Source organism: Canis aureus, chromosome 29, assembly GCF_053574225.1.
Source record: "Canis aureus isolate CA01 chromosome 29, VMU_Caureus_v.1.0, whole genome shotgun sequence".
Taxonomy (NCBI): domain Eukaryota; kingdom Metazoa; phylum Chordata; class Mammalia; order Carnivora; family Canidae; genus Canis; species Canis aureus.
In genome coordinates, this window is record NC_135639.1 from 34,612,354 (window position 1) to 34,637,969 (window position 25,616).

General features: G+C 35.2%; 1 protein-coding gene across 1 annotated transcript in view; it reads right to left on the reverse strand.

Moving 5' to 3' along the window:
- The window catches only part of MARCHF5 (membrane associated ring-CH-type finger 5), a 51,057-nt gene that overhangs the window by 16,018 nt on the left and 9,423 nt on the right, over nt 1-25,616 (reverse strand). Inside the window, exon 2 of the mRNA XM_077878412.1 lies at nt 17,756-17,958. Coding sequence (XP_077734538.1) covers nt 17,756-17,958 — 203 coding nt within the window. The remainder of the gene's footprint in view (nt 1-17,755; nt 17,959-25,616) is intronic.

The following is a 25,616-nucleotide window of genomic DNA, read 5'->3' on the forward strand; positions in this document are numbered from 1 at the left end:
TAGAGATGTCTGAATTGACTCTCTTTTAAAAATCTCATAAAGTTCTATTATAACAAGTTCAATTTTCAGTTTTCTTCCCGAATCAATGGGTGTGAATTCTTTTTGTACAAGCGAAAACAAAAAATCTGCACACTTCTGGAAATTTTCTACTCATTCTTCGGGTCATCAAAAGATGTGCTAGATTAAATGAAGGCACTGAATGGATTTTATGGTCCCTATTTCTAGTTTTTCTGAAATAATTTTGTCTAGGATTCTGTCTTTTTTTTGCCTAAACCTCTACAGGCTCTTATAGATAGACTAGTCCAAGAATAATTTAACATTTTAAAGAAAAGATAAATGTTTAGTAGTAAACATACTATGAGAATAATAAACTGCCACCCAGGGGAGATGTTTCTTAGAGCTAAAGATTATCTAGGCAAGCTATTCAGTGAATAAAAACAATCACTGAATTTCTCTGAATGGCAGTCCCTAACTCATACTCTTCCTGTTAGGAAGCTTACCACGTGCTACTATCCCATGCCTTGGGGTCAAAAGAAAAATAGCAAGCTAACAGATTCTTCTTACTGTTAGATTACAGCACAAAGAGTTATGGGAAGCAAGTAAAGACAAGACTAGCCCTTTAAAACTAATTCCGATGGGAAGGAAGAAGTATGAGTAAGTGCACATCACCAAGTTAAATACCTAAGGTCATAAAAAGACTTCAATATTTTAAAAAGGCATTATTGAATTTTTTTTTTGAATTTTTAATGTCTCAGTGGGCTTCACCACTTATGTTTTCAATGTACTGTATTTACGCAATGGATAGCAATTGAAGAAGCTCTGTATAAACGTAAGTTTTGAAAACTCAATAATTTAAGGGCAAGAAGGAAGCTTACAGTTAAAAGAAAGTCTATTGTGAATTCTTTTGTACAACAAAGAAGCTTTTGTAAAGAAAATAACTACACCCTAATACTCTGGGTAAATTCAAATTTTCACATTTCAGATGTGAATGACATCAAACAGTAAGCTGAAAACTATTGGGGAAACTCTTCGACCTCTCTCTGGGACAGAAAAGCATCCTTTAAAAAATAAACTTCTCATCAGTTCTTAAGAAATAATTTATGTTCCTAGAGTACTGAAGTTTCTGATACAGAACAGAATTTAATGAGCAAAAAAATAGTGCTTTATAAGATAAGCTTGTAGAAGTTCCTGAGAAGATAACAGCCCTAGTCAGGTTTTCTGTTAAGTGGCCAATGGTTTACAGAAGAGCTTTAATAAGCAAAACAAACTGTTTGCAAAAGCTATTTACGTTTCCAGGTTTTTTGGTCTGCTTCTTGCTCTGCATTGAGCTGATTTTGATCTAGACCCAATCTTAATGTCAACTTGCTAGGTCACAATGTCAACCGCATGTTCAGGTTCAGAACCATCCAGAATTACAGATTCTGGATGCCACCAAGAGTCTAACAATACAATTCTAAACTTCTCTCTTTACTCCAAGTCTTATTTTTGTTGTGTTCTATTTCTGGAATGTCCTGTCCCTACTTTTAAGTCTGTATGAAAACCCGACTTCCCAATGAAAACTAATCTAACCTGATAGAGGTTGACTAATTGCTCTATCCCACCCTGTTTAAGTCCCATGAGGCTTCCTTTAATACTATCCCATAAAATGCACTTACCCCTTTGCTTGTGCATAATGTTAGTACTTTATGTTCTTGTTCAATGTTTGTTCAGTTGTCTCAATATCCTTATGTCTGTCCATGTCAGCATCATCTTAGATTGAAAACTCCCAGGGGGCAGGGACCAAGTCTGTTTAACTCGTTTTGTACAGTGCCTAGGATAGAACCATGTACAGATAGGTGCTTTAAAAAATGCTTTTGATGATTGCCATCACTCTCAGGGATATAGGCCACAGCTATCTTAGCACATGGTACTTGGCCAGTACATTGGGGTACTTTGGCCTGTTCACAGGACATTATAATAGAATGGCATAGGATCTAGCTGCAGCACTCTGTAGCAAGTACTTGACTCAATCCATTGTTTTAAAAAAAGGACCTTTAACAGGAGCGCCTGGCTGGCTCATTCAGTTGAATGTGTGACTCCTGATCTCAGAGTTGTTGTGAGCCTCACATTAGGTGTAGAGATTATTAAAAAAAAAAAAAAAGAAAAAAAAAAGTATATGGTCCCAAGTCAACAAATATGGATTTTATTGAAGACATGAAGTAATATCACAACAACCAACTCAAAAGTTAAAAGTGTGTGGAAATCCTGATGGGACAGTAAAGAGTTTTTAACTCTTTCTGTAGCATTCATCACTACTTTAAACACTAGACTTCAGAGGCCAGGTTGCAGAGCCTCAAACAAGCTTATGTAAATGTCATCTTTGATTGCTCTGCTTATAGGTTGAGGTTTTACCAATTTTATGTAAGAACAAATATCCTGCAACTCAGGCTATAAATTACTTTGCTTAATAATAATAAGTTTGACATTAAATTATAAACAGAGAAGAAAGGATGTATTGTTGGGCATTTTTTAGATAACTGACCCAAAGCCCTTAAAACAAAACAAAAACTCCTGAGTAAAAGATGAGTCAAAAAAGCAGATGAGTACCATTCCTCCATGTGTAAATATAGCATGTTACCATGAACAGTAACTAAAGATCATCAAAGTAATTCTTTATTTCATAGTTTGTGCCAAAGGAAACCTTAAATTTACCTCATAAGAATAGAATTATCTGTGGGCTAAAGGTCAACTACTAAGTACCTATTAAGCACCTACTGTACACATAGCAGTTTACATTAAAATACATATAAATAAAATTTAACACACCAGCCTCTGCCTCCAAGGAGCCTCTAATCTATTTAAGGACAAGTAAATATACATTAAACAATTTAGAAACTTTTTTTTTAAGAGGTAAGTACAGGCTTTTTTTTTTTTTTTTTTTTTTAAGACTTATGTATTTATTTGAGAGAGAAGAAGAAAGGGCAGGAGAGGGAGAGAAGCTTAAGCAGACTCCACGATGAACCCCTTGTGGAGCTCAATCCCACAATCCTGAGATCACGACTTAAGCTGAAACCAAGAGTCGGCCACTTAACCAATTGCTCCATCCAGGCACTCCAACAACTGAAAAATTTTCAGGTAAATTTAGTGTTAAGTACAGTGGTATGGTACAAACTTAAGAGGTCCATGTTAACGAAACTTTAAGTAAAGACTATAGGGGGATAAGGATACGAAGAGTTTTTTAAACTGATGGTTCTATGAATATACTAATTAACAGAAGTGAATCCTGACCTAGACTTGAAGTCTATGATCTGAAAAGGGTACCCCCTTCTAAAAGACCTTCTAACTGAGGCAAAAGACTCAACAGGTTTACATGTTTGGGGTTTTTTTTTTTTTTTTTTTTGTTTGTTTTTTTAGATTTTATTTATTTATTCATGAGAGACACACAGAGAGAGGCAGAGACATAGGTAGAGGGAGAACAGGCTCCCTGAAGGGGCCTGATGCGGGATGTGATCCTGGAACTCCCAGAACACCAGGATTACGACCTGAGCCAAAGGCAGATGCTCGACTGCTGAGCCACCCAAGCATCCCGACAGGTTTACATGTTTTTTTAAAAGCTAGTCTACCAGTAAAATTAGCATTAATTGACAGAAAACTTGACTAGATCTTTGACACAATAGGAAGGAAGGAAGCTCCTGGTGAGAGTCATGCTAAAATGAAAATAATATTTTAGGAAAACTAATCTTAGAACATTGTTTAAAGTCATAATAAACTAGAATTAAATCCACAAGATTTTGTATCCAAACCAAGTACAAAGAGAGAAAAAGTATTAATCCGGAGAAATTTAATGTAAGAGAACTGAATTAGAAAACCTCATTTTCTACTAGACGTTTTATAGTTTCAGGTTTTCTAGTGAAGCCTTTAATCCATTTCAAATTAATTTTTACGTGGTATAAGATAGGGGTCCAATTTCATTCTTTTGCATGTGAATATCCTGTTTCTCCAACACCATTTATTAAAAAAACTACTCTTTCCCCATTGAGTATTCTTGGCTCCTTTGTCAAATATTAGTTGACCATATATGCATGGGTCACTTCTGGGCTCTCAATTCTGTTTCATTGGCTTATGTGTCTTTCTATGCCAGTACCGTATTGTTTTGATTACCACAGCTTCATTATAAATTCTGAAATCAGGAAATATGATGCTTCCAATTTTGTTCTTTCTCAAGACTGCTTTAGGCATTTGGGGTCTTTTGTGGTTCTATACAAATTTTTTTTTACAAATTTTATTAATATATTTTTTAAAGATTTTATTTATCCATTCGTGAGAGACACAGAGAGCAAGAGAGAGGCAGAGACACAGGCAGAGGGAGAAGCAGGGAGCCTGACGTGGGACTTGATCCCTGGACTGCGATCACTCCTTCAGCCAAAGGCAGATGCTCGACCGCTGAGCCACCCAGGAGTCCCTCTATACAAATTTTAGGATTATTTTTTCTACTTCTGTAAAAAATGCCACTGGGATTTTGACAGGGCTTATACTGAATCTATACATGGCTTTGGTAGTATGGAAATTTTAAAACAATATTAATTATTTCAATCCATGAACATGAAATATCTTTTCATTTATTTGTGTCTTCAACTTCTTGCATCAAAATTTTATAATCTTTAGTTTTATTCCTAAGTATTTAATTACTTTTGATATTATAAATGGGATTTTCTTTTCAAATAATTTGTTGTTGCTAGTGTATAGAAGTGCACTGATTTTTGTATGTTGACTTTGTACCCTGCAACTCTACTAAATTTATTCTAATAGTTTTTTGGGTAGTTAGGATTTTCTATGTATGGCATCATCTATAAACAAAGACAACTTTACTTCTTTCTTTATGATTTGGATGACTTTTTTTTTTTTTTAAAGATTTTTATTTATTTATTCATGATAGACACACAGAGAGAGAGAGAGGCAGAGACACAGGCAGAGGGAGAAGCAGGCTCCATGCAGGGAGCCCGACGTGGGTCTCGATCCTGGGACTCCAGGACTGCGCCCTGGGCCAAAGGCAGGCGCTAAACCGCTGAGCCACCCAGGGATCCCCCCTGATTTGGATGACTTTTATCTCTTTTTCTTCCCTAATTGCTCTGGCTAAGACTTCCAGTAGTATGTTGAATAGGAGTGGTAAGAATGAGTACCCTTGTCTTGTTCTTGTTCTTAGTGGGATAGCTTTCAGCCTTTCAATGTGGAGTATGATGTTAGCTGTGGGTTTGTCACATACAACCTGTATGATTATTGGGGCATGTTCCTTCCATATAAAATTAGAGTTTTTATCATGAAAGGATGTTGAATTCTGTCAAATGCTTTTTTCTCCATCTATTGAGATAATCATATGATTTTTATCTTTCATTCTATTAATGTGGCATATCACACTGCTTGATTTGCAGATGTGGAGCCATCCCGGGGATAAATCCCACTGGGTCATGGTGTATAACCCCTTTAATGTACTGTTGAATTGGGTTTGCTACTATTTTGTTAGGAATTTTTGCATCTATATTTATCAGGATATTGGTTTGTGGTTTTCTTTTCTTGTAGTGCCTTTATATGGATTTGATAGGATAATGCTGGCTTCATAAAATATTTGGGAATTTTCTTCCTTTTCAATTTTTTGAAAGAGTTTAAGAAGGACTGGCATTGATTCTTCCTTAAATGTTTAGAAGAATTCACCAGTGAAACCATTTGGTCCTGGGTTATTCTTTATTGGGAGGTTTATATCTCCTTGCTGTTTGTTCATTTTTTCTATTTCTTCATAATTTGGTCTGGGTAGGTAGTATATTTCTGGGAATTTATCATTTACTTCTAGGTTATCCAGTTTGTTCACTACAATTGTTCACAGAAGTCTCTTATGATCCTTTGTATTTTTGAGATGTCAGTTGTAATGTTTCTTCTTTGAAAGACAACCATGTATTATATGCCTCATGATGCAGTAAGAAGTACACAGAACTATGAAATATCCCTGAAAAAAAAAATCATATATAACTTCAATGATGAGATCTAACCAACACGATAAGAAATGCAGGGAACAGAGCAACATATTACCCTAGTATTCTTAGGGTGTCAATAATAACAAAAGCCAGAATATGGGAAATTCTATGATGACAAAAGACCCTTTCATCTAATGAAAAAATTATAAGGGGAAAAGCTAAAATACTGGAGTTTACAAGTCATACTAGGTTTTAGGTACATACGAAGTTGGAAAGCTGACTCTCAGACCCTCAGAAGGGTTGTATGAACCGTCAATGAAAGGGTAAACCAGAAAAAAAAATCCACATGACAACAAAGTGAGCAATAAAAAAAATGTCTTATCTTCAAGAAGAAAAGTATGAAGAAAAGCAGTTTCCTTAAAGAATTTGTAACTATAGTCAACTGGCATGCTGATTTCAGGTTAGAAATCCATCAGTGCTAAGGGAGAAATTCCAAATGCAAATTCTTTCTAGAGTTCCTTCACCTTCAGAATATCCACAGTTTACAAATATCAACACGAATGTGAACTGTACTCTCCACGTTCAAGAGAAATAAAGCACCATGAACAAGAACCTAAAGAAAAACAACAGATTTAGGCTACCAATGACTTTAGATGATGGAATTATCAACCTAATCATAAAAATGATGTAATAAAATACAAGATAGGGACACCTGGGTGGCGTAGTAGTTGGGCATCTGCCTTAGGCTCAGGGCGTGATCCTGGGGTCCTGGGATCGAGTCCCAGGTCAGGCTTCCTGCATGGAGCCTGCTTCTCCATCTGCCTATGTCTCTGCCTCTCTCATAAATAAATAAATAAAATCTTTTAAAAAATAAATAAAATAAAAATAAAAAATACAAGATAACTTATAAATGAACGAAATACAAGAGACTATAAACCATCAGCAGGCACATTTTAAAAAAACAAAAAAACAAGAACTTACAGAAAATAAAACAAAATTCCTTGCAGATTAGACATTGCTTGAAGAGGGAATCTGAGAACCAGGTAACAGTTAAGAAGAAATTATAATGCTGTAGCACAAAGACCAAAGATGAAAATCCATAAAAGTTAAGAGACATGAAAGAAAATGAAAATGTCTAACATAACTCTAATCAGAGTTCTAGGATGAGGGAGAAGCAATATTTGAAGAGATAAAAGCTAAAACTTTTCAAGGACAGCCATTTAAATAGGGGGGAAAAGCATAACACTTAAAAATTAATACAGGAGGATATATAGTATCAACAAAAACACTTCAACCTAGGTGATAGCCAAGAAAAGGGGAGTAGAGAAATTGGACAATAAAATACACAAAATTTGACAGTAAAAACCCAACTATATCGGTATCACAATAAATTTGTAAAATAACTCTGAAGAACTGAAAATAAAAGGATAAGAAAAGATAAACAGGCAAATACAACATCATCAAAGAAAGCTGATATAAAGGAGGAAAAGAGTAACTGTACAGTGGAGAAATCTGACAAACACTACCTTAGCCAGATGATCACGGTCAGTATCACCAGTGATAAGTAATGTTGACAATATTTGTCTTTGATGTGATGTGCTGAAAATGGCACTTCACCTCTGTGGTCTTGCTCCCTAAAACTCATAGCCCAACAGATAATAGGAAAAACATCAAAAAATCCCAGTTGGGGGATATTTTACAAAACATCTGACCATCACTCCTCAAAACTGTCGAGGTCATCAAAAACTAGAAGAAACTAGATGTGGGAAATAGGAGAACTCTCTATAGTATTTTTGTAATTTTTCTATAAATCAGAAATTGTCCTAAAACAAAAAGTTGATTTAGAAAAAGATTGTGTAGCTATATGATTATGTCTATACCATATTATCATATCTGTATTATATACAAGACAAAAAAAGCATTATTGTGGATAAAATAGTCATTACTTAATGATAAAGTACTGAACTCACCAGGATATTTTATTTCCAAACCTGAGGAGTAGGTCAGCAAGTGAAGTTTTATTAGTCTTTATTCCTACATATCATATATCATATATGGTTATGATATATTCTTTTTCAACAAATATTTTATAATAACAGAAAAAAAATACCTGAGTGAACATTCTGCTGAGCTTTGACCAATGTTAAGGCAGTAGATATAATTAGTTCTGTATATTGATAGCAGCATGCTGGCAAAGGCAATGGAAAAGCAGGTACGCCAATACACTGTTGGGAAGATTAAATAGGTATAATCTCTACAAATGCCAATGTGATGATATCTATTAATGTTATAAATGTACATACTCTTTGACCCAGCAATTCTACTCTAGTCATTTATCTTAGATATATTTGCACATGTGCATGAAATTATTTTACATAGTTGTTTATGACAGCACTGTTTGTAGTAGTGAAAGATTAGAAACAGCAACAAAAAAAAAGAAAGACTAGAAACAGCCTATATGTCTACTAACAAAACTGGTTATATAAATAACCATACATCTTTGTAATGGAGTATTATGTAATTATAAAAGAAAAAAAAGCTTTTTATACACTAATATAAAATGGTATCTACCATATTTTGCTGAGAAAAGAAAAACAAGTATAGAACATAATCTATAGTATACTTGTCTAGTATATTTCGACATATAATCTAATCATGCTCAATACTGTTTGTGTTTCCAGGTTTACTTCTCTGTCTCCACTCTGCTTTGTGCATGATTTGCCAAACAAATTGGACCTTCCATGCAACCTTGCTCTCTAGCTTTGGAGGTGTTCAAACAGTAAGTGATATGGCTAAAAAAATCAGAGTGGTAAAAGTGTGAAGGTCACCCCCCCAACAGATCCCTCACTACAGACAGTTAGCATTTCTTTCTCTAAAACCATAGATCCTGTTAAGCAGCCTCTCTTCCTTCTGCTAAAGCTCTTGTCAAGTTCTGTTAATAGCTCCCTTCCTTTGCACTTTCAGTCCTACGAGTGGAAATTATTTCATAGTTGCTAATCCCTAGGTATTTTCCTGTCCCTTGTTTATTCCTTGAATTCTACCCTAATATTTATAGCTTTTCAGGGTGTGGAGGATAGAGAGGAAGGGAAAAAAAGAGTGGGGGGAGAAAAAGAGAAACACTCTAGAATGAAAACATTCAGACTTCTAACAATGGTTGCCTCCGAGTATGAAAGTTACTTGGCTTTATAGCTGGCGGATATGGTAAAAAGATTTTCATTGAACACCCTGTTGTATTCAACATCTTTTGAAATTGGTTCATGTGAATGTATTATCTAGAGGGAAAATATATAAAGTAAACTCAAACATTTAAGAGACAAATGAAAATACTAAGAAATACTGTAGTTGGGGCATCTTTTCTTTCACACATTTGTTATTCCTTGCCATGTCCAGCAGCGCAAATATGGACACAGAGAAAAAAGGAGAAGAGACCATTTATTGGTGCAAGCAGCTAGCAACATTTTGCTTCCTGGTCCTGTTTCTCCCTCAATTCTAATAGCATCAAATCACTGAAAATCTTTATTTACACATCATACACATAATTTATAAATAGTTATCTCAAATAAATTCAAATTCACTCCATCCCTATTAGTCTTACGATACCTGAAACCATTTCTTATCTATATGTGGCCCAGCAGCTGATTCACTGAGGGACAGTAACAAAAAATTCAGCAGTTGGTAGAACATGCGACTTTTAATCTCAAGGTTGTGAGTTTAAGCCTCACGTCAGGTGTGGAGCCTACTTAAAAAAAAAAAAAAAGTAATCTAAGAATATACCAATAATCTACGAAGACAAAACAGCAGAAGTGGCTATGTTAAAATCAGTTAAAATCAATTTTAAGACAAAAATTATTAGAGATAAAGAAGGACATCTTATAATGGTAAAAAGGACAATTCATCTGTGAGATGTAACATTAGGAACATATATGCACCTAACAAGAGAGCTCAAAATAAATAAAGCAAAAACAGAACTGGAGACAGACAATTCAACAATAGATGGAGACTTCAATACCCTACTTTCAATGAAGGATAGGTAAAAGACAACAAAGAAATAGAAAAGATTTGAAAATACTACAAACCAACTAGATATTTATGGACTACTCTTTCTTCTCAAGTGTACATTGAACATTTGTCAGAATAAACCATGTTAGGCCACAAAAGAAGCCTTAACACATTTAAAAGGACAGGACTCAAAGTATGGTTTTGGATCAAAATGGAATAAAATTAGAAATCAAAAGCAGAAGGACATCTGGCAAGTTTATAAGTATGTGAAAATTAAATGACACACTTCTAATTAATCAATGGGTCAAAGAAGAAATCTAAGCAGTGCTCAGAAATGTATAGCTGTAAGTGACTACTTTAAAAAAAGAAGAGCAGGAATGAGAAAATAACCTACAGATTGAGAGAAAATATTTGCAAAAGACATAATCTGATAAAAGACTGTCATCCACAATATACTTAAAACTCAACATTAAGAAAACAATCTGATTTTTAAAATGATCAAAAGACTTAACAGACACTTCACTAAAGACATAACATTACAAATGAGCAAATGAAAAGATGCTCTACATATATCATCAGGGAACTGCAAACTGAAACAATGTGTTATCACTAAACATCTATTAGAATGGCTAAAATCCAAACATTGACAACATCAAATGCTGTTGTCATAGAATGCTGTTGATACAGAATAGGAATTCATCACTGGTGGAAATACAAAATTTTAGTCACACAGTTTGGCAATTTTTAACAAAACTAAACACATACCACATGATCCAGCAATCACACTTCTCAGTATTTACCTAAATAAACTGAAAACCAATGTCCACACAAAAACTGGCACATAGATGTTTGTTGTAGCTTTAATTGCCAAGACTGGGAAACAAGCAAGAAGATGCCCTTTAGTAGGTGAATGGTTAAATAAACTGTATATCCAGACAATGGAATAGCATTCAGTGCTAAAAAAGTGATGAACTATTGGAATGCCTGGGTGGCTCAGAGGTGGAGCGTCTGCCTTTGGCTCAGGGCATGATCCCAGGTCCAGGGATTGAGTCCCACATCGGGCTCCTTGTAAGGAGCCTGCTTTTCCCTCTGTTCATGTCCTTGCCTCTCTCCCTGAGTTTCTCATGAATAAATAAAATCTTAAAAAAAAAAAAAAAAAAAAAAAAAAAAGGAATGAAACATCAAGCCATGAAGGGTCTGAAGAAATTTTATATATGTATATGTACTACTAAGTGAAAGCAGCTCCAATCTGAAAATGCTGCATTCTGTATGATTACAAGTATATGGCATTCTGAAAAAGGCAAAAATATGGAGGTAGTACAAAGATCAGTGATTGCCAGAGGTTAGAAAGAAGAGGGGATGAACATGTGGAGCACAGAGGATTTTCACTGGAATAAAAATACTGTGTGTTATACTGTAACGGTGGATATATGTCATTACACATTTGTCTATACCCATAGTATAAACAACCATCGAGTAAATCCTAATGTAATGAAGTGCCAATAATGATAATGATAATGATGATAATGAAGTGCCAATATAGGTTCATTACCTATGACAAGTGTGTATCACTTTAATGAAGGATATTAATAATAGAGAAGGCTATGCATGTGACCAGGCAGGGAGTATACAGGCTATCTCTGGGCTTCCTTTCAATTTTGCTGTGAACCTAAAACTGCCTGAAAAAATAAAGTCTATTTAAAAAAAAACAAAAACTCAAATCAATAACCTAAACTTCTACCTTAAGAAACCAGAAAAGAAAAGCAAACTAAATCCAGACCAAGCAGAAAGAAGGAAATAATAAAGACTAGTGTAGGAATAAATGAAATGGAAAATGGAAAAATGGAGAAAAATAATGAAGCCAAAATTTGGGTGTTTAAAAAGCTCAACAAAACTGACAAACCTTTAGCTAGACTGACAAAGAAAAAAAGATCCAAATTACTAAAATCATGAATGAATGAGGGGACATTAATACTAACCTTATAGAAATAAAAGAATTATAAAGGAATACTACAATCATAGGCCAACAAATTATATAATTATATAATTATATAAATTATATAATCTAGATGAACAAGTTTGTAGAAAGACACAAATTACTAAAACTGACTCAAGAAGAAACAGAAAATCTGAACATGAACTAGTAATCCAAAAACTTCCTATAAAGAAAAGCCCAGGGCCATATGCCACCAGACATTTCAAGAATTAACAACCAATCATTCACAAATTCTTCCCAAAAAATGTAAGTGGAGAGATTACTTCCCAACTCACTCAGTAATACCCCAATACCAAAACCAGTGAAAGAAATCACAAGAAAACCACAGACCAATATCCATTATGACTACAGACAGAAAAATGCTCAGCAAAATACCAGCAAACCAGATCCAGCAACATCTAAAATGCATTAAATACCACGATCAAGTGGAATTTATCCTATAAATACAAAGTTGGTTTAACACATGAAGATCAATGTGATATACCATATTAAAGAACAAAAACCATATGATCATCTCAATAGATTCAGAAAAAGTATTTACCCTTGCATGTAAAAACACTCAACAGATGAAGAACAGAAGGAAACATTCTCAACCTGATAAAAGCTATATGAAAAACTCAGAGATAACATATTTAATAGCAAAAGACTGTTTTTTTTTCCTAAGATTAAAAATAAGACAAGGATATCTGTCCTAACCACTTCCATTGAAATACTGGTGGTTGCAACCAGAGCACTTGGGCAAGAGAATGAAATAAAAGCATCCAGACTGGGAAAGAGGAAGTAAAACTATATTGGCAGATCACATGATCCTGTGTATAGAAAATGCTTAGCAATCCACTTAAAAAAAATATCAGAACCATTAAATGAGTTCAGCATAGTTTTAGGACATGAGATTACAAAAATCAGTTGTGTCTTATACACTCACAATAAACAATCTGAAAATAAAATTAAGAAAATAATTCCATTTTAAAAAGTGGAAAAAAAAAAGAGTGAAAAACCTGGAAATAAATTTAACAAAGCAAAAGACTTTCACACTGAAAACTACAAAATATCGTTGAAAGAAATGAAAGAGAAAGAATCTAAGGTGAATCAATCCCTGCTACTCTTGGCAATCAAGAACTCTCCCCTTGAGCTATGCTCCTTTGAATTCTGTTTAGCTAAACAAGATTACTACCTGGACTTAAACTTCATGGAAATGCTTTATTTTTAATAAAAGACAAACTTTTTCCAGCTGGTATTCTCTTCATATTTTAAAGCAATGCTTCTTAAATTTAACTTATCTGATGATGATCTCATAAAAATACAGATTTTGATTCAAACAGAGGATGAGTAGGAGGGATTAAGGTTCTTCATTCCTAACATCTCTCAGATGATTCCAATGCTGCTGGTCCTCAGAGAACACTGAGCTTTGTAAGTGGTTGCATACATGCACCTGGCCTAACTCACTATCAGAAAGAAAAAAAGCAAACCATAAGATGGGTGACAAATAGTGAGAGGAATAAAAGTCTGAGGAGTCCACTAAGTCTTCCATAACTGAGCACAGTATATTCCTTAATTAATAATTAACACACACTTGCCACCACACCTCCATTCTGGCACCATTAAGTATTAGAAAAGACACAGATGTGTCAGCTAGCCAGCTCGACTGAGTCTAAATCCATATGAAACTTAAAAACACTTGCTACACGGAGATCATCCCACATATTGTTAACCATCACCTCTTCCTCTCTGCATTTTCTCTTTTTTTGTATTCCTTGTCTCTCAGGTGTTGTCTGGAGACCAATGGTAGTCCCTGGTAATCTATTAACAGGTCTACAGACAATTAGATGAAAAAGTAATAAAAATTTTAATAACATTTTCCAAATTTGAAAAATAATGACTTTCTAGAAAATTCTTAGAAGTTCTTAACTGTTATGTTTCCAAGGTCACACATACTCTACAAGGATAGTTAAAAGGGGACTGTTAGTTGCTTACATTTAAACATGTATTTTGTTAATATCATCATGTATTAAATCCCAAATTTAAGAGAGCAAATCAATGCCTTAAATGTTCACATTTAGCTCAGAATATCATAGTGATAAATTATATAGTATAGTATTAGAGTGAAAATAGTGTGGTCTTAGAATGGGCTGTGACCAATGAATTAGGTAGGATTAGTTTGCACAAGAAAACCTCCTTTTTCCCACTGTACCATAATATATTATTAAACAGGGACTGAAACATCATAGAACAGGGACAAGAAGCCACGGAAGTATTCATATAATTTTCAACCACTCTAGCCTGCAATCAAATTCTGCATGAGCACTGGATGTTATACTAAATGTTGGCAAATCAAACTCCAGTAAAAAAAAAAGAAAGAAAAAAAAAGTCTGCATTAAGAATTTTGTCACTGGAAACAATGATTAAAAACTGTAGTCGAAGGCACTTTAACTTATTTTAACAAAAACAAGTACAAATGGTAAGTGCAAAATTAATCGTGAATATGCTAAAAGAGAAAATCTGCTGGCAAAATTCTATCAGATGACACTATAGTACATCATATGTTTAGTACACAACAAGGAAGAACAATTACTATTATAGATGTATGTTCTTAAATATTTTGTTTTATGGCTGGAAGAAACCACTAGTGTTCAGAGAACGAAATCAACTCCTGGCATATACATAGAGATATATGGAGCTTTTAATTGAACCTCAGTGAAAACATGCTATAGAGAAGGGATTTTCTTTTAACCAACAATTATTTTTGAACCTCGACTTGAAAGGTATATTGGGATCACAGCCAGGAGCACTAGACATGTATGTAGCAAGAAAGAGTACATATAGCACCGGAAAGCTAATTCACACATGGCTTCATTTACAGACTATAGCTGGCATTTGATAGTATGCCCTGTGGTTTTTTTTTAATATTTTATTTATTTATTCATGACAGAGACATGGGGGGGGCAGACACACAGGCAGAGGGAGAAGCAGGCTCCATGCAGGGAGCCTGACATGGGACTCGATCCCAGATCTCCAGGATCACACCCTGGGCTGAAGGCGGTGCTAAACCGCTGAGCCACTTGGGCTGCCCAAGCCCTGTATTCTTGAATTAGTGTTGAAAACTGCACAGAAGGGATGCCTGGGTGGCTTAGTCGATTACACATCTGACTCTTGATTTTGGCTCAGGTCGTGATCTCAGGTTCACGAGATCAAGCACTGTGTTGGGCTCTGTGCTGGGTGTGTGTGAAGCCCACCTAAGAGTCTCTCCTTCTGCCCCTCCCCCTGCTCACAAGCATATGTACACACTCTCTCAAATTAAAAAAATAAAAAGGATAAAATATAAAGACCAAATCATGATACAAATGACTTAACCAAAAACAGTCTGACCTTTTCAACATCTACCTATTTTCTTTCCTTGCTATAGAAAAAAAAAAAAAATCAAGGTCTTAGTATTAGGTATACCTATAAATCATAATACCACACTAGTTCTAAAAATTTATTTCCTAGAACTGAATACAACCAAAAGGACAGATTTACCCAATGCCATCGTCCAAAATGAAATATTCAGCTTCGCTGCTCTGAGTGCCATTCATTTGTCAACTCAGTGCCTCATCTGACATAGTATGTAATTTTCAGTGAGAATTCTTGCAATAATTTTTGTATCCATCCATTTAAGTGTCTAAAACATCTAACAGAATCATCCTGTACTTGCTGCTGTTCTCAAAAAACTATAGTTGCAAAGCAAGATTACTAGAATTAAAAAGAAAGAAAAAAAACAGTTAAATATGAAACTTTTGACTTTAGTGAGCTCGGTATCAGTATGGTGAAAGAATGCAGTAGTAATTACTTTTCCTGATGTTTAAATTATTTTAGATTACTGCTTTAATATTATAGTTGACCCTATAATGTTATAGGATTTTTTTTGTGATAAATGTGATAAATTCAGTACAGTACTGTAAATGTATTTTCTCATGATATTCTTCAGCTTACCGTGAATCAACATTTACTTTACTGGTAAGGTTATTAGTACATAAGTTTCGGGGGGGGTCAAAAAACTGTAGGTGAATTTTCAATATTTTTATTTTTTAAGAAAGAGAGTGAGAAGAGAGAGCATGTATACCTATACAAGTGGGAGGGGCAGTGGGAGAAGATAATCTCAAGCAGGCTCCACACTCAGCATGGAGCTGACACAGAGTTCCATTTCACTACCCTGAGATCATGACCTGATCTGAAATCAAGAGTCGGACGCTTAACTGACTGAGCCACCCAGGCACCCTGCTGTAGGTGAATTTTTAACTGTGTAGAATCAGAGCCCTCAACCACTATGCTGTTCAAAGACCAACTTTTGGATTACTCTCTTGCCTTTATCTAAAATCCATGGTGTAGGGGCACCTGGATGCCTGGATGGCTTGGTAGTTGAATATTTGCCTTTGGCTCAGGTCGTGACCCTGGTGTCCTGGGATCAAATCCCACATCAGGCTCCTTGCGGGGAGCCTGCTTCTCCCTCTGCCTATGTCTCTGCCTCTCTCTCTGTGTCTCCTGTGAATAAATAAAAATCTTTTAAAAAAATAAAATAAAACAAAATCCATTACATACATGAAGACCCATCATGTGGTCTACAAATTCTAAATGTGAGAAACACTACATTCTCTACTACTTTCCTAAGAAGCTATTATTTCTTCCTTCATATTCCTTATGAATTATGGTAGGAAATACAGACAACCATGGAAATTGTTTGTCCTATTATTAACTGTCTCACATTAGAAAAGTGCTTCATTATCTGCATTTATGTTGCCTTATTTTTTTAAAAGAGGGTCTTATTTCAGTATCTATAGTACCTAGAAAACACACACTTAATAATTACTTCAAATTTCTCTTGAACTTTACTCCCCCTGAAAGTCATTCTTTCTGTCTGACCTTCCCAGAACCCAAACTGCTTTCATATATCTCTTGATTACAGCCATGGATGATACTAAAAATGTTTAACAACTGGTATGGTATACACAGTCACCAGTTCATAATCACATGGCAATGGAACATGGTAACTAAGTATTAGCCTTAGTTACAGCTTCCTTTAAATAGTGTGCTCTAGGAGACAAACCATGAGAGACTCCTAACTCTGGGAAATGAACAAAGGGTTGCGGAAGGGGAAGTGGGCAGGGGGTTGGGGTAACAGGGTGACAGGCACGGAGGAGGGCATTTGATGGGATGATCACTGGGTGTTACACTATAAGTTGGCAAATCGAACTTCAATAAAAACAAATGAAAAAAAGAAAGTGTGCTCTACTTTTTTCAATGCTAGTCCCATTCTAAAAGATCTTTGGTCATTCCCTGCCTGCCAAGTTGCAGAAAGAATAAAGCAGTCTTCATGAAGAACAACCACATAAATTAAATTCCAAAGATGAGATGAACACTATTAAGTATTTAACTTCCCTACTTTTATTCCTTAATAGAAGAATTAAGGAGAAGTATTAGAAAGAACACACATTGTTGTTTTCCTTCTCCTACATCAATGGTCTCTAGAGAATAAAAGCTCTTTTGGTCAGGTTTTTTATTATAGCTTTGTTATTTGATTTTATCTACAGAGTCAGATGTCCAAGTTTTAATCCACTCGATCAAAATAAAAACATTTAATACACAAATGGATTTGAGGATATATTAGGGATAACGTAAACTGTTAGCAAGACAAATAACATTTAGAGAGGAAACGACAGAAAAGGAATAGAGAAATTTACAAAGAAGCAAACAGATGGGTCCCTTTAAAATAAACCTGAGATGACTGAATTATGTAAAATAACATCACATATATCTCTGTTGTTTTGAAGGATCTGCTTACCCAACTTTGGAAAAACTATTAAGTATTCAGCATTGCATTGAGGACATGCCACTCTGGCTGTACTGTTTCCTCTTTGTTTTTCATCTACCCAGCGCTGCAGACAAGCCTGGTGAACCCATTTTGTAGATCCTCTGCACCTGCATGGTCTCACCCATTCAGCTGTTCTATCATCTTCATCAGTGGCAAAACATACCCAGCAACTTCTGTAAATGAGAATAGAAATAATGATGTTATCTTTAAGACCCCAGCCTCCTTTCTACTATAGCTCTCACTTAATGAGATAAACCTGTTTTCTATTACAGAACTTCTACTTTATATTTAAATACCCAAGGAAAAAAACAATCAATACGTTTCCAATAGAGGAGTTTCTTCTTTTTCTTGTATTCTTCTGCAGAATATTGTGTTTTCTGAATTTTGCTTTTATGTAATTTTTCCCCCTTTCTAATAATTCTTCACCTTCTTTTATGAATCAGAGCACAAAACGACAACCCTCAAGCTGCTTTTGAAAGACCTAATAATTCTTTGAGGAGTGGTAAGCACAGGAATATGTGAAATTCAGTATTTTGCCCACTTCAATAGCACTAACCTCTTCAATTTGGAAAACTGAAGTATTACACAAGTAATTTCACTATGGTATCATTCAATTTTCAACTAAGAAAAAAACATTTCTTTTTCTGGTAAAGTATGATCATGAGAAGAGAGAAAGATTATTAAGTTTTAAAAAAGCACAAAGGGAAGAGATGAGGACATTAGCATAAATTGTTTTAGGATAGTAATATAGTAAATTTGGGCCTGCATGTTACCATTATAGATATGAATGGGTTTCCATTTTTGTGCGTGTGGAATTATACTTATTATATTTGAAATCTAGAAGTCTCAACTCTGAGATGTTTATATTAAAAATTCTATTGAGATGGTTAATTTTAAAACGCTTCCTATTTTGCTTTTGAGAGTACTTTATGGAGGTACTTAGATGGCTCAAGTCAGTTAAATTTCACTCTTGATTTTGACTCAGTGGGAAGTCTGCTTGAGATTCTTTCCCTCTCCCTCCGCTCCACACCCTACTCAAATAAATACTTGAGAGAGAGAGAGAGAGAGAGTCTCCAGCAGACTCCCCTCTGAGCATGCAGCCTGACATGGGGCTCAATCCCACAACCTGAGATCATGACCTGAGCTAAAATCAAGAGTCAGACACTTAACCAACTGGGCCACCCAGGCACCCTAAAAAAAAAAAAAAAAAAAAAAAAAAAAGTACCTCATGGGCATGGGAAAGGTCCAGGAGCTTTGTACTATCACTCAATAAACTTTGCTTTACTTTTTTTTTTTTGTAAAAGATTTTATTTATTCATGAGACACATAGAGAGGTAGAGACAAAGGCAGAGGGAGAAGCAGGCTCTCTGCAGGGAACTTGATGGACTCAACCCCCAGACCCTAGATCACGACCTGAGCCAAAGGCAGATGCTCAACCACTGAGGCACTCAGGTGCCCCTCAATTTTGCTTTACTATTTAAAAAAAAAAATGTACCTCATGAAGTCTAATTTGCTCTTGCGGAATTAGGTTGCAATTATGTTTTTCCCCAATTGACACAAGTTTTGACAGTAGGGCAAATATAACTTAACTCAATGAGACCATTCACTCCTCCCCCATTAAAGTTTATACAACTGGAAACTGCTAATTAAAGCTTGTTACCTACTGTTCACTTTTCCTTTAATTAGATAGGTGGCTTCTGTCAGAACAACTAGCTTAACTAGGCTCAATGGGAAAGACTATATAATCAGGTACCATACATGTGTGAGATCTCCAGTCTTTGTAGAAGAACATACATTTTAATTGTGTGCTCCAATTAAAGCTTTCCAATTAGAATAGGGGAAAAAAAAACTTAACTGAATTCATGGCAACAACATCCAAAATTGTGATTTTACTCAGCTTTCAAATTCAATCAGGTTTTATATGGCCCAGGTAAAAATGGGAGATAGGTAGTGTTTCTTTAGCACTCTGACCCACCTCAACCAAGCTTTCTGGGCCTTCATACTACCTCATGGTTATCCAAAAGTGCCTCTTCCTTTCCATCTTTTAAATTTTATTGTGGGAAAATATACATAAAACTTACTACTTTAACCATTTTTTAAGAGTATAATTCAGTAGCATGAAGTGTGTTCATATTACTGTGTAATCATCACTACCCATGGTTTGACTGAAGTGTAACTATATAATCTATGAAGTTTTGCACAAAACTTCAATTGACAAGTAGAGAGCAAACGGACTTGATTAACTGAGGTATTAGTATTAATGTACCCCACAACTGAGGTAATTTGGTAAATTTGTATACCTCTGAGAAATGAGATATATAGTTTTGGTAACAACACATAGGCAGAACACCTAGAAACTTTCTAGGTTCTTCTAAGTATTTCATTTCAACAATGAGCATATGTAGCTAAGTACATCTAGACAGGCATAATTAGTGTTAAGGTGAACTGAATAAAGCCAATTTCAGTCATGAGGAAAAAAATAAAATGTAAAAATATATCAGAACAACTTTAATATTAGTTTAAACCAAATGAAATTGTCTACATTTGTCTGTTTTTGACCTATATAAATGGCAATTTCATATTTCAATCTAATGCAAATACTTGTGTAGCTATAGTCCCCATAAATTCTGCTTAGTTGTTAAGGTTATTTTTCCCAAAATTTTATTACCAAAAATTTTAAACTTTCAAAAAAAAAAAAAAAAAAACCGGAAAACTGTTCAGTGACTACCCATATTCTCAATATCTAGATTCTATAATTCATTTTGCTTTATATGTGCTTTACTATTCATTCATCAATACGTTTTTTTTTTTATTCATTTCAAAGTGGAAGCATCAGTATACCCCTAAACACTTTCATAGTTTTACTTTTCAGAAGGTACTCAACTGACATTTATAGCATTTTTTTCTAATTTCAAAACTATGGTAGATCAGGTAGTTGAACGAGGATTTATTTTCCATATGATTTATATGGAAACATACTAGGAATTAAGCCCAATAGGAAGAGCTAATACAAATAACCTTGCTTTCATTGTTTGCTTCATGGTTACAAATGAGCTAATGCTCATTACAGATTAACTGAAATTACCTTACAGAGGACATATTAAAAGAAACCTTATTGATACCAAAACTCTCAAATCCACCAACTTACCATATCCATTTTCTCTTTATTCCAATTGTTACAGTTAATCTGATGATGGTCATTTGAGATCAAATACTAAACTTCTGGTAACACCAAATTACTTCATTTAAAAATTATGGTTTAGATACAGATAAATATGTAAAGGAATTTTTTAACAATAGTACAGATGTTGCCAGCAACATTTAAGGAGTATTCACTGGGTCCATGTTGTTGCACAAACAAAATAAATGGATGACTGTATCTGTTTGAGAAAATCCTTTAATTTAGTTAGGGCCACATTCAGTAGACAGATTAAAGGTTCCAGTGAAATTACCATAGGTATATCCATTTTAAGAAACTGAGGGATCAATTTGGAGATCAGAGAAAGCTTCAGGGAGAAGTGATAGTAGAAATTAGCAGAGGCAGGGACAAGTGATTACAGAGATTCTCAAAGTTTTCTGGACCAGCAACTTCAGCATCACTTGGTAACCTGCAAATTCTCTAGTTCCATCCCAGAGCTAGTGAATCGAAAACTCTGGAGGAGGAGGGCCTTGAATTCTGTGAGGGTGATCCTGAGGTAAAGTTTGAGAACTGCTAGTACAGAAAAATGGCAGCTGAGGGGCACCTAGGTGGCTCAGTTGGTTAAGCATCGGATTCTTGGTTTGGGCTCAGGTAAGGATCTCAGGGTTGTGAGACTGAGCCCCATGTAGGGCTTAGTGCTCAGCACTGAGTCTGCTTGTCCCTCTCCCTCCTCTCTGCCCTACCCCTCACTGGCTCATAGGCACTATAAATAAAATTAAAAAAAAAAAAAAAGAAAAAGAAAAATGGCAGGTAAAAAAAAAGCAAAGAGATTGGTGAAAGCAAACTGTTATGAAGGAGATATTTTTATTGGATTTGCTTAGGTTAGAAATAACTGCTTTTTTAATATGTGACAGTACAGAAAGTGTTAAGTTCTAAAGAATTTATTAATTGACTTACAACCTTATTAGATATAGTTACCTAATATGTAAAGAAATATAATCTGTGATATAGGGGCCAGGCACATGGGAGATGAACTTAAAGCTATAAAAACGGTCACATGAATGTTTTTAGGCAAACAGCTTATAAGACAGTTACTAGTCTTCAGGGCTGGAAAACAAGAGGGGAGGGAACAAAATACATATGTTTACAAATCCTTTCTTTTCTCTTCTTAAAATTTCTGATAGACTGGCCAAGAAATATCAGCTGAGAAGGTCTTATCATTATGCTTTCCCTCTCTCCTTCCCCAAACCCTACCTCCCTTCTTGGTGCAGTCTATTTCCGCTATTTATTCCCTAATTCTTCACCTTCCTCCTTTTAGGGAGAAAAGAGGTGATGGCTTTACAATTTCTGAATATCTCAGAAAGGAGGACAGAGTACAAACTTATAGTTTAACGGATAGCACGATTTCTCTTCTTTAGGAATAAACAGTATTCCATGTTTTCTATGGAAAACCACCCTCTCTTTAACCTCAGTCCTGTATGTGGTTTAGGCAGTTTAGTCTTCTCCCATCCCCAGCTGCAAGAAAAGTAATCCTTAGATTGATTTAAGGGCGTATCCCACTCCCAAATTATAGTGATTGAAGACTTGGCCCACGAAGCTGGTTTTATCAGATTGGATCTCAGAATTTTTGCTGGGAAAGCTGGTACATAGGCTTTCTCTTTTCTGCTGAGCTTGAAGGCAGAAAAGTGTGAAGCTAAATGAAGGTATAAGGCTATATTACTGCCAGGAGAACCACCATGTGGGGCCTAAAGAACCCAGAGGAAGCTGAAAGATGGAAACTGATGGCTTTGAGACATGGATCAAGCTGTGCTTCAAGCTAAATATACTTTTGTACTTTCACTTACATAAACCTATAGTTGTTTTTTTCAGCTTAATCAGTTTGGGGCAGAATTCCAACCATGTGCAACACAAACAATCTTGATAGAATGTGAAAACCTCTACGAGACAACCCCAGATATGAGACAACCCCAGAACAATTATGATATAAACTCCAACAGCTTTTATAAGTACACACAGTATTTTTTGTCAACAGCTTTGTTTCCTACTGACCAGAACTTGAACAAAAAAATCTTAAACCTAATTCTCACTCTAAGTACTCTGAGTCTTGCAAGCTTTTCTATTTCTTACACTGGGAAAAATATGTTCTTGACTTTGCTATTGGATCAGGTTTTAAATAAAAACAGACAACAAAGATAAAACCCAACATTTTTAAATTAAAAATTTTTACTGATAATGCCATAATATTTGCATTTCAGGATAAATATGACAATCCTACTTTAGGGGCACCTGGGTGGCTCAGTGGTTGAACATCTGGCCTTTGGCTCAGGTCACGATCCGGGGGTCCTGGGAGGCTTCTCCTTCTGCCTATGTCTCTGCCTCTCTCTCTGTGTCTCTCATGAATAAATAAATAAAATCTTTTTAAAAAATCTAATTCAAGTTAATAGAATTTTAAAGTTATAATTTTTGGGAAGCATTCTGAAGGTTATAAAAAGTGACAATAACTGGCTATTTTCCGAAAAGACAAAGCCAAAAACCTTTCAAAGTCCACACCGAAGAAGAGGTTATAATTTCTTAAAGAGAAACTCCAAGTTTCTCTGCTCCCTTTCAATCCTCCAATCTGTTCAATGTGATGCACAAACATCATTTGAGAACTTACTAGAAATGCAAATTCTCAGGCTCTACCCAAGACCATATAGAATCAGAAATTCTGGGAGTAGGACCTGACACTACATTTAAAAATTTTATTAAAATTTTTTTTAAAAATTATTTTTCTTTTGTTGTCGTGGTAAAATACATATAAAATTTACCATCTTAACCATTTTTAAGTATAAGTTAAGTGGTATTAAATACATAATGGTGAGGCACCTGGGTGGCTCAGTAGGTTAAGCATCTGCCTTCAGTTCAGATCATAATCCCAGGGTACTGGGATCCAGCCCCACATCAGGCTCCCTGCTCAGCAGGGAGTCTGCTTCTTCCTCTCCCTTTGCCGTTCTCACTACTTGTGCTCTCTCTCCCTCTCTCTGTCAAATAAATAAATAAATAGAATCTTTAAAAAAATGCACGTTGTATAACCATCACAACACCCACCTTGTAGCTCCTTTTCAACTTGTAAAACTCAAACTTTATACCTATTAAACAACTCCCCATTCTCTCTTCCCTTCAGCCCTGACAACCACCATTATAGTGTCTTTATGAATTTGACTATTCTAAGTACTTCATATAAATGGAATCATCCAGTATTTGTCTTGTGACTGGCTTATTTCACCTCACATAATGTCCTCAAGGGTTATCCATGTTGTAGCATACTGCAGAATACCCTTCCTTTTTAAGGCTGAATAATATTCTAGTGTATGTATATATTTAGCTAATGTGAATAATGCTGCTACGAACATGGGTATACAAATATTTTTTTGATACCCTGCTTTCAATTCTTTGAGGTATATACACCCAGAAGTGGCACTGCTGGATTATATATAGCAATTCTATTTTTAATTTTTTTGAGGAACTGCTGACATTGTATTATAACATACCTAAAGTTTAAGAATCTCTGCTCTAGCTATTCTTTCCTTTTTACTTCTTGATTTCCTTTGCACGTCTCTTCAACTCACTATTAAATTTTCATTTTACACTCAATGTAAGCATTTTAAGATTATTTGGTTTTTAATTTAAACAGTAAGTAAAATGTTTAAATTTTTTTTTTCTCCTAAGGAAAAGAGCCAGCTGAATTTGGGGAGAAGACTATGCAATTTCAGGATGTTCTAAATGAGTAAAGAATCTGGGCTTTGGAGCCAGATTGCCAGAGTTCAAATCCCTGCTCACCATTTACTACAGGTGTAATGACACAATTTCTTGTATTATAAAGCACAGGTTCTTAATCTGTGGTTCATGAAAACTTACAGGGTTCTGGTAAATTTGGATGGGGAAAGAACTCATATATTTTTGCTAACCTCTATATAAAATTTAATTTTCTTCCAATGATGAAGGTAAGCAAACCATAGTAATACTAGTATAGTGACCAGAAATTTTCATATTACTTTACAGCTAGATATGCATATCCCAAAATAACATTTAGCTCATGGTTAATTTGAATTTAGCTCTCAGACCAACCAACAGAGCTTGTATTTTAAGCTGCGAAAGCTCATATTACTATGTCAGATTTTTAATATGCTGATTTGCTATAGTTCAACATAATTGGTTTCATTTCTGATTCTATATGTTTTCATTCTTTCAAAACATTCTGAGCAGGAACCCACAGGCTTAACCAGTCAGCCAAAGGAGTTCTCTGCACAAAAAAGGTTTAATGTTAAGATCCCTTATTGTTAAGGATTTAACAAGTGATGATGAAACTGCCTAAGAACTGCCTGGCAGAGGTGCCTGGGTGGCTCAGTCGGTTAAGCTTCTGACTCTGAATTTCAGCTCAGGTCATGATCTGAGGGTTGTGAGATTCAGCCCCTTGTCAGGGCTCCTTGCTGGGTATGGAGCATGCTTAAGTTCCTCTCTGTTCCTTTCTGCTCCCCTCCCCCGCAATTGTCTGCCATATATATAACCACCAAATGAACACTAGCAATAATGGCGCTGATAAAGATGAGAAGGATGGTGTCAACTTTACATCTATGCCTAGATTTTATGGAAGCACTTTGTTACCTAAATTAACACATAGAGCAATTCTGCTTGGCACCCTTGTATTCACTG